General features: G+C 35.5%; 1 protein-coding gene across 5 annotated transcripts in view; it reads right to left on the bottom strand.

The window, feature by feature from the left end:
* Window positions 1-2,996: 2,996 nt before the first annotated feature.
* LOC107083575 (LIM and senescent cell antigen-like-containing domain protein 1) overlaps window positions 2,997-10,261 on the bottom strand; it is a 52,098-nt gene continuing 44,833 nt past the window's right edge. For 3 of the 5 annotated variants that reach the window (XM_015372916.1, XM_015372915.1, XM_015372912.1), the window contains exons 8-11: window positions 10,061-10,109; window positions 9,848-9,923; window positions 7,483-7,651; window positions 2,999-4,160 (exon numbers count right to left, since the gene is read on the bottom strand). In XM_015372916.1, coding sequence (XP_015228402.1) covers window positions 7,507-7,651; window positions 9,848-9,923; window positions 10,061-10,109 — 270 coding nt within the window. In that variant the 3' untranslated portion in view covers window positions 2,999-4,160; window positions 7,483-7,506. Of the gene's footprint in view, window positions 4,161-7,482; window positions 7,652-9,847; window positions 9,924-10,060; window positions 10,110-10,261 lie in introns of all 5 variants that reach the window. The other 2 variants (XM_015372913.1, XM_015372914.1) reach the window with 2 other exon arrangements.

Here is a 10,261-nt window from a genome sequence, read left to right as displayed (position 1 = left end):
TAAGCAAATGGCAGAGCGCCTTACGTCGTCATTCGTCAAGATGAAACAGACTTCCGGACCAATCAGAGCTCAGGATTGTTTGACGTAGGCTCACTGGCAGATTTTAAAATCCGGAAAGAGATCGGAGAACGAACCTGCAGAAGTAGATATTTCTATAACACGCGCTACGAGATTATGACAAATCTGTAGCTTAGACTAACAGGAAAAGAAGGTTATTGGTTTTGAGTTTTAGACTCTAAAGATTTCTCATAAAATAATTTTTTTTACTTGAGCTAATTTTCTTACACTCTCTGCACAGAATGTTTGTTTGTTGGGAGATTCATATAAAGTCTACAAAATTAATATGAATATTTTAACTATAGTTTAAAATGTTTTTTTTCCTTATCATGCATTACCTTTTCATTTATTGTTTAAGTCTTGGAAAATTATTAATTCAATTAAGTTTATTTATATTGTGCCCATGTCATCTCAAGGCAATATACAGTTAACCAGATCATAGAGTCAAATTGATTCAAAGTTTTCTATCTAAGGAAAACCAGTTGATTGCATCGACTCATTGACTCGAATGCAATCCGTCACACTAAGAATGCTTGTAGCGACAGTGGAGAGAAAAAAATCCCTTTTAACAGGAAGGAACCTCCAGTAGAACCAGGCTTAGTGTGAGCAGCCATCTGCCGAGGCCGACTGGGGTTCAAAGAGACTAACTGAGTTTATGTCATGGATTTAACTATGCCAATCTGACACACATGCATTGATAAGAACTATTTTGTTGTAATTTAAGCTCCATGTTCAAGGTTACTGAGCTGCTGCATGATAAACCAAGCCTATAATTTGTTGCAGCATCCAACAGTTTTCTATATTTAGCTCCACTTATCTTCCCATTAAGTGAAACCAGTGCTGAAATGCTGCTGTTTTACCATGGAATTCCTTCAGGGGGTTGTAAGGAGTTTGTTTTCTACTATAGTTTTCACATAAAAGGCAAACAAAAAAAGAAGTGTGGCTTCCTCTAATCAGATCACATTGATTCTTCAACCTTCCCTCTCTTTAAGAAATAAGGAAACAAATACAGTGATGCATCATCCCTCTGATTCTTTTGGAATCCCATTGTGGGTCTTAAATGACTTTTAAAACCCTTTAAGAGCTGAAGTAAGAATGGTCAAAAAGTAAATTGAATCTTCAATCAAATGATTGAATCACCTATCAATGATAAGATCAACTCTTCATTGTTTACAGTCTTTGATCAATCTTTTCATTCTTAAAGGACTCAACATGTTGTTTCTTTCGAAAACAGTGCAGTGATTTTAAAAAACAGTGTGAACTGAAAAATAATGCTCAGGATTTTGGCAGCAGTATTTTGGACGACATGGTCTACCGTTCAGAAACCTATAAAGGCGCCATGGCAACAACAGTAAACACAGAAAATATAACAAGATCCTGGTTTTTCAGTGTCCGGTTTTGAAAGGAAACTGATTTTTTTTTTTTTCAGATAAAGGAATATATCAGGCTAGGCTACACAGCGGTGCAGTTTGTAGCACTGTTGCCTTACATCCTCAGGCCAGGTTCTTTTTGTGCGGAGTTCGCATGTTCTCTCCATGCATGTGTGGGTTCTCTCCAGGTACTCCAGCTTCCTCCTGCATTTCAAAAGCATGACTGTTAAGTGGCTTTTATAAATTGTGCTTTGGTGTCAGTGTGTGCATGCTTTGCATCTTTGTAATGCTCTGAGACAGACAGGTGACCTGTCCAGGGTGTAACCCGCCTCTCGCCTTTAGACAGCTGGAGATAGGAACCGGCCCCACTGAGAACCTGATGGAATTAGTGGGAGAAGATGGATGCAATAAATCTTTTCTTGTGTTTGTAAATGTTCATAACCAAAAATACTGGACTAAACATGAATTTCGAATTATCTTCACTGAAGCATCTGGTTTCTTTATCTCACGTTAGATTTTGATAACTGACAATAAAAAAATTAAAAAAACTATTAAATTCTGACTTTATACCCAGAATTCTGACTTTTAATCTCAGAATTCAAAGCCAGATTACTTAGGACTCTATCACAAAAGTCCAGAATTATCACTTTGATAAAGTAGGAATATTACAACTAGCCATTATTCTATTGGAATAATTCTGAGATCAAAATCAGAATTGTGAAATTATTCAGAATAAGAAAAAATTCTACAATTACAATCAGAATAAATCAGAATTTTGAGATGAAAGTCATAAATAGCCTTTTTTGATCTCACTGTTTTTTTCAGTGGCTCCAATCCTCTTCTGTACTGCAGTTATCAAGTCAGCAATGCTTTTTCTAACCACGAATCTAAATTGAAATATACATGTAAATTCCTTTACCTAAAATATCACCACTTTGTACATTTTTCAAGCTTGTATATAGTGTTTATTCAGACAGTCTGACAGCAATAAAGCAGTAATACAGTGAAGTACAACAGGGAAAGCTTTTGAAAGGGATATATTCAACACTTGCTGTGACATGACAGATAAAACTAAACCCTGGAGCATTCATAGTGCTGCTCAAATTTTGCCCAGCAACAACCGGTCTGTTTGGTGCTTCTGCAAAAGAAATGTGGCTGCATGACAGAAAATGCAAAACAGAAACTTTTGTCTAAGCGTAAATGTGGAATGTGTTTTTCCTTCGATGGAATTGAAATCCGAAGAACAAACAATAAAAAATAAAATACAACTCAAAATAACTACTGTGAAACAGAGGGCAGCTGCTTTCTTTGCTGAAGTGAGTCAGGAAGTTTGTAAGCTCCTTAAGATGATCGTTTTCAATGGATTTACAATCAACAGAAGCAATCTTAACACCGAGCATGTTAGACTCTTACATCCGGTTTCTGCACATGGCACAGGCTCTAACAAACACACACACACACGTGGTAACAGGTGCTGTGAATTTAAACAGCTGCTATAAATCTGTTTAGAGCTTGTTTGTTGCTTAATGGAGCTGATTATTAAAAGTAGACATCCAAATAATTGTGGAGACTGCAAAAAAAAGTTTCTATTTTAATTATGTATCAACTAAATAAGAATGAATAAAAAAAAAGTAATGCCTGTTTTACTTATATGTTATTTTCATCAGGCATAATGAATGTTCATCATGCATCGCTTCTAATAATCACTCTTAATATTAAGCACTATTGAGTAGAAAAAAAATAAATATGATTTCAATATTTATTTATTAAAATTTAAGCAATTGCTAGTCTATCCTATAATAACAACCATTATGTGATTGAGAACATACATTTAAAAGCTGCTGATTAATCTCAGATGACACCTGCTTATATTTATATTGCATTCTATCTGAAATTAGATGATAAATACTGTGATAATTCTTTATGCTGGTTTTACAGTTTTGCTAATTTGTGCATGAAATTCTAATGAAATGTGGATTTTACTTTGTTAAACTAAGTACATATTTATTTAGACCTGAAATGATTAACAGTCTGGGATGAGGAGGGGCGTCATGTGGTGGAGAGATAGACCCCTTATATGGAGGCCTTCTGAGCGGCCTTCCTGTGTTTGGCATCAGCTTGTGGGATCTTTTAAGGCATGTCTTCCCTTCTTCTCTCTCCTTAGCCATTTCTTGTCTGAACACTTGCAGTAAAAACTGCTAGTGCCACAACAAGCATAAGAAAAGCCTCCATCATTAGACCTCTGTAGGACATGTAGGCAAAAATACATTTTTGGATTGTTTTCAATAGCCATTAGTATTACTATTCTAAAAGGAGTCACTTTTGGCATCAGATAACACAGAAAACAAGCTGTCAGCACAGCGTTTCACTTATATTTCCACATCTCTTACAGCATATTAAATATAGAATGAATATTAAAAATGAAAAAAGTGAAAACAAGCAAAAATATGAAATAAAATATAATGTAAAATTGATGCAAAAAAGCACTTAAATAGCAAAGCTAAAGTATGAAATCAAGGGCCAGCACACTGTGAGTGTGGGGCTACCAGTGAGGACTCTGGTGTGGACTCAATCCTGGCCACCTCAGGGTTTCTCTTCCCCCTGCTGCTTGACTCTGTTCACTTCCGTGCAGCAGCTTCAGACAGCTTCTTCAGCCTCTTCTTGAGCTCCAAGGGGAACTTCTCGTAGCACTTCTTACACACCGGCTTCATGTCGAACTCAACAAACTTGTTCCTATTGGGGTGGGGGGATAAGAAATTACAGTCCAGATGTTAAGACCTCTCTACAGACAATAAAAGGTATAGGAATTAAAATGTTACTGCAATGCAAAAACAATCTAGAAATAAGTAAAACTTTCCTAAATTAAGTGTATTCAGCCTTAATTTGAGAAGGTAAATGAGATAGTTTGCCAATGGAATTAGTAATTTTACTCCTAAAATAAGACAATTAGATAATATGCACTTGAAATAAGACAATATAATAGTGTTTTTTTTATTTTAAGTGTAAATTGTCTTGTTCCATTGGCAGAATGTCTCTTTTACATCCTCAATTCAAGAACAAATGCACTTATTTTAAGAAAAAACTGACTAGTCTAGATTTAGATTTTTTGCAGTGCATGGTTTATTGCTGCTCTATAGTGAAAAATTAATAAATCAGAGATGGATGCTTTTGTTTGTCCAAATATATCTCTCATCCTGATCATAGGTGAAAATCTTTCACTTTCTCTTATACTTTAGTGACAAAATGCTAATATTAGTTCATCTAGAGTACATAGCCTAATATAATGTGGGCTTAAATATAGTTTTAAAATGTAAAATATTTGTATTTTTCATGTTCAAGGTTATTCTGGGCTAGTTTTAATGCTTTCAGGGTAACACTGTGAAGAACAAACCGACTACATTTCCTCACTTAGCCAGTCATTCTGGCTCCTCTGCCTGTATGCATTGTTAGCAGTTATTGCTTCAGCACCACAATAGTTCTACCTGTTTTACTTTTCCAAGGAAGGGACTTTTGGCTGGAGTTTCTATGTTCAGCTGATTATATTTCCTGAACTGAGTCACAGAAGCTATTGCTGCCATAATATTTTGATAGCTGCTTTGGTTTTCTGGCTCCACCCTTCTGTCGTTAGATGCCTCATCACTGGGGCAAAGTGGCGCATTATGGTGGACCTTTAAACGGTACTTTTGTTATTTTTTATAACAGAAAGTAAACCTGGCTGACTGATCTGTAGAGTAATTAGGGTTAACTTGAGCTGTATGGAAGCCTTTAACTCCTGCTGTTACAATTTTATATCCACTTTTACACAAATAATTTCCACTTTCCTGTATTATATATGACACCATGATGATCTATCATCCAAACATCAAGATTTGGTTAGAAGAATTTGTGTTCTTGTAAGTAACTAAAATATGTTAAGAAATGTCATAAGAGTAAACATGCCAAGTTAATTTAGGATCCTTTTGGGCCAATTTGGCCTTTGCTCAGCCATGCAAACATCCAGATGTGTCTGTTAATCCTGCTGTGTGACAAACGGTTTGGATCCATGGAGAATCACTATCACCTCAATCAGATCAGATCTGTTCTTCCTCCAGTGAAGTTTCACAGGATTTCAGTCCCCTTACAGTGGATGCATGACTATAAATACTGATCAAGTTCTCTCCATGATTCAATCAAAGCATCAACTAAAACTTTTGTTCTAGTATACGTGAGAAATTCATTTTATCTGCACCTTCATTAACTCCATGATGTCATAAGGTAAACACTTGAGTAATAACAGAGGGAGTGATGTTTAAAAGTAAAATCTATTGCTCACATGATATGGTTTTCATATTGTCCTGTTAGTGCGACATATCTAGATTGTAAGAACATGAATATTATCCTATTAAAGGAGGAGATTTTACATTCTAACTTGATATAATTATGATGATGTTGATGTAATTATGCGTGATTGTAATGTTATGGATCCTGTTTGATTTGATATGAATTTCTCCTGTAAGGTGAAAAAACTAAACTGATGAACTGATAAAAACAACGATTTATTAATTTTATGACAACAAGTCTCGCAGCACAGGCCTACAGAAGGATAAACAGGCTTTGTTTCTTCTTTGAAAGCTGTCGGATAATTCCGAAAAAGTAAAAAAAGTAAAAAAGCAACTTTATTTTCCAAGTTTGAAGACATTTTGTTTCCCATCCAGGAGTTTTTTTTTTAATTCAAAATGTCTGGATTAGCGTTGAGTTCCAAGCCTTGTAGAGTTGCACAACAAAGCCTTGTTATGGCATAGAAAACATGCAATTTGAGCAGGAAGAACAGGTCGTTGAGTTATTCAGAGGCATAGACCAGTGTCGTATATTGCAGGCCAACAATTACCTCAACGACTCCCCATTGCTAAGGGGTGGACCTGTTCTTTCGGTTCAATTTGCATGTTTTCTCAGCCATAACAAGGTTTTGTTGGGCTACTCTATAAAGCTTGAAACTCAACACTATTCCAGACATTTTGAATTGAAAAAGCTTCCTGGATGGGAAACAAATCGCCTTCAAACTTGAAAAACAAAGTCCAGTGGTTTGTTTTTTTTACTTTTTTGGAACGACTACAACATGGATGACTGAGAATCTCCTCTACACTGCTGTTTCTTAATGACGTTCTCTCTCCACCAGGACTGGGTCACGCGTAGCACCAGAAGGAAACTTTGGATTTTCTCAGCGGAGGCCAGAAAGCTGCCGGATGCGATTATGGCTTTACTCCTTAGACCAGACTAAAAGAGCCAGAACACAAAGCTTTCCCTTCAGCCTGCACCTGATCTGATTCTGCTGTTTGCATAGCAAGTGCCGGTCCAAATCCTGATCTTCATTTCCTGCTCAGAGGTCGTCACATGCAGGGAAAAACACTTCCGCATTACATCACTCCAAACTGTTCAGCCAATGGTGTAACTTTGGGTCTACCATTGAAGGTCTTTGCAAATGCTGTGTCGTTCATGAGCAACACTAAGCCAAGGTGCAATATTTTACAAATATCGATTTTTTTTTCCCTTTTGACTCATAGTTTGGTTAAGTGAAGATGGCATTGATTCCATGGAAAACTATAAAACAATAAAATATCTTTTGAATAAAATAGAAATCTATTGTAATTTAATAACTTAATGCATCTATCTTTAAAAATATGTGTACTGAGTGGCTCCAATAGATATCTAGGGCTATTTAGAAAACAACCAACAGTAAATAATAAAAAAAAAATGTCTGTCTCCCTTTAAAGACTTTATGGTTTCAAAGGTCAATCAGTCTGTATCGAAACTACAGCAAATGTTAAATTTTCAGTAAACGGGTAAGATAATACAAAGTTCTAGGCATGAAGCAGCGTTAATTATATAACCAAACTCTTATATATGAAAATATTTTGCTGACAAATGAAGATAAATAATTCATGCTAGATATTATTCTAAATGCCCAAAGCCAAATCCATATCATTGCATGCTAAATATATATATATAAAAAAAAAGGTTTCAGGGTAAAATGTGGCCTGAAAACTTGAAACAAAGAAAAGTGAGAATCAGAACTGACCAAAGTGGGAAAAAGAAAAAGGAATCAGAGACACATGGGTATCAACAGTTTCCTCTTCTTGTCTTTAGAGTCACGTTCACGCTTGGCCAGCTGACGTCTCATGTCATCCGGAAGCCTTTCAAAGCAGCGTTTGCACACAGGCTTCAGATCCACCTCCACAAATTTATCCCTGATGGAGCAGGGATGGTGGAGAGAGGGGATGGTTGCAGGACAGGAGGAGGAGAAACAGGAATGGTGAAGAGATGGCAGAAAGGACAAAGAGGAGAAGAAAAAAAAGACAGGAATAAGATGAAAGTTTAGAACCCGGAAAGCAGAGCAAGCAAAGAAAACCTCAGCCGTAAAGTGTGAATTTATATGTAGAGAAAAAAATAAGAGCAGCAAGGCAATCAGGGAAAATACTCTGATTTATTAACAATAGTTTCCAAAGGACAGGCTGAAACATCAGAGCGGCATTTGAAACAGGAAGTGAAGGGTTTAAAAGACGAGGCTAAAGGCTCAAATTAATAAAAGAAATGCAAGCTTAACAGCATTTCTACTATTTGTTGTAAAAAATCAAAAACATAGTAATAAATGTGATGTCATTAAAGGAGAATCTCAGTAGTCTTAAAATGTCTTAAAAATTAAGAAAGTCCATTCAATTATACAGCTTATTTACAGCTTAAAGCAATCAAAACACCTTATTCCTGTTTATTTTGATGATCTTAGCTTACAAATAGAGAAAACACAGAATTTTACTTCTTAGAAAATATAATTGTTATGTAAGAAAAAGTAACATCTATTTTAAATAGAGAAATGTTATGGTCTATAAAATCATAAGGAAGACTACTGTCTAAAAATCATTACTAAACAAGTTTTTTTTTTTTTGGGTTGTATCCAAGTAAGTTAATGTAAAGTTAAGTGGAAGGAAAAACAAGGTCACAAAAGTTTACACATCTTCCTATTCCCTTATCGTTGTAATACGATAAGTGAGAACTGTTATGTTTATTTGTATTCTGTACAGGTTTAAATAAATAAAACCTAAATCAAAATAAAATCCAGAAAATCTATTTTTAAAAACAACATTTACAAAGTTTTGTGAAGCAGAGGTTCACTAGTGTACCTGTCCACTCTGCCAAAAGTACAGAACCCCTGGTTTAAAAACCAGTGAACCCACCTGTGCCAAAACTCAAAGAGCAAATGAGGTAAAAGAAAAATATAGAGGACATCTAATCCAACAAGCTAAAAAAAAAAATTGAAATAGTTTCTTTTACAAGGCTGAGTGGATCTAAGTCATAATCCATTGTTATTCAACGCAAGGAAGCTCTAATTAATGACTAAATGAATATTTTTCACAGTGCATAAACACATTTTTTACAAATTCTGACTCTTTATTAGTCCCAAGTTATATATTTGTTTTCTGTTAAGGTGAAATCTTATCTTATAAGCAAGCCATAATCACTGAAACAAAGAAATATGCTCTAAATGAATCACCTTGTGCACAACTTTGATAGCAATTTCAATTTCTTTCAGAATTGGCTTAATTCTATTGTTCAAGCTGGGAAGAAATGTCCATCTGTATCGACCACCGATCTGCTCCTACTGTGAGCTGAAAGCTGAAAAGCTTTAAAAACCTCCACAGAAAGAGTCGCAGATCAGAGTTTTTGTCTACATCAGTGATTCCCAACTGGGGGTACAAGTACCCCTAGTGCTCCCTAAGTGTATTGCAAGGGGTACATTTAAACATTTGATTTCTTAGGGAGTAAAATAAAATAGGGCTGGGATCAGTTTGCTTTGTGAGGAACCAAAGCAAAAATGATCTCTTATATGTCTGAGTTCACCTTCAGCTTTTACACACATAAAAACCAAGCAGAGGAACAGACTGGAAGTAAAGAGCAGCCTGATACCAGCTGTTTTCACACTGAGCTATCAAAGCTCACCTTAAAAGCTCAGGTGTCTTGATGAAAACTAAGTAAAACTAATTATTAAGTGAGTCTGACAATATTTTTTTTTCTGCATTTTGTTCCCAATTAATCGATTTAATCGTTTAAATGTGACTATAATGGAGTTACTCAGAAGAGCTCCAGTTTTATAAATACAGGTTTATATTCTGATTTTATTTTGTATTTATTTCGATTCCTCACTAACTTCCAGGCAACATATTTATGTTTGTTTTATTAGAGATGCAAACATAAAATGCCTAAGAATTAAATGCTCAAATTAAAAGGACAACTTTTTTTTTGTTTTTTTAATCAGTTATTTTACGTTCCACTTTTGGACAATCATTAATACTTTGGACTGAGGGGGGTACTGATGGTCATATAAAATGCCCAAAGGGGTCTACAAGTCTAAAAAGGTTAAGTCTTTAACACATAAGGCTGTTACTTACTTGAGGGTGAGCTTGGTGTTGCAGGTGGAGCAGGCAAAGCAGTTGACGCACCAGGCCTTATTGAGGGCGGAAACAACTGAAAACAGCCAAATATAGCAGGTTATAAAAACATAATTCTGATTCACTGGTCAAACCCTTATAGTTTAATCCATGATAAATGGATAAAAGTGCTGCACTATTTTAAAATGTTGTTCTGTAAGCAAACTTCCTTACCATCGCCTTCGATAACACGATTGCAGTGGTAGCAAACATCTCCAAACAGCTGGGGGAGAGAAACATTACATTAGCAATGATGCTAAATATTTTTTTTTACATTGTCACGGTTAAGGCAACATGCTGTTGTTAGAAAGTAAAAAAAAAAAAAACTTGGAAACAATCAAGCTGCAGGATTAAAAGCCTATCCGTCTGCATAGA

This window comes from Cyprinodon variegatus, unplaced genomic scaffold, assembly GCF_000732505.1.
Source record: "Cyprinodon variegatus isolate N-32 unplaced genomic scaffold, C_variegatus-1.0 Scaffold77, whole genome shotgun sequence".
NCBI lineage: Eukaryota > Metazoa > Chordata > Actinopteri > Cyprinodontiformes > Cyprinodontidae > Cyprinodon > Cyprinodon variegatus.
Note: the sequence above shows the minus strand (reverse complement) of the source record. Positions and strands in the feature narration are given on the sequence as shown.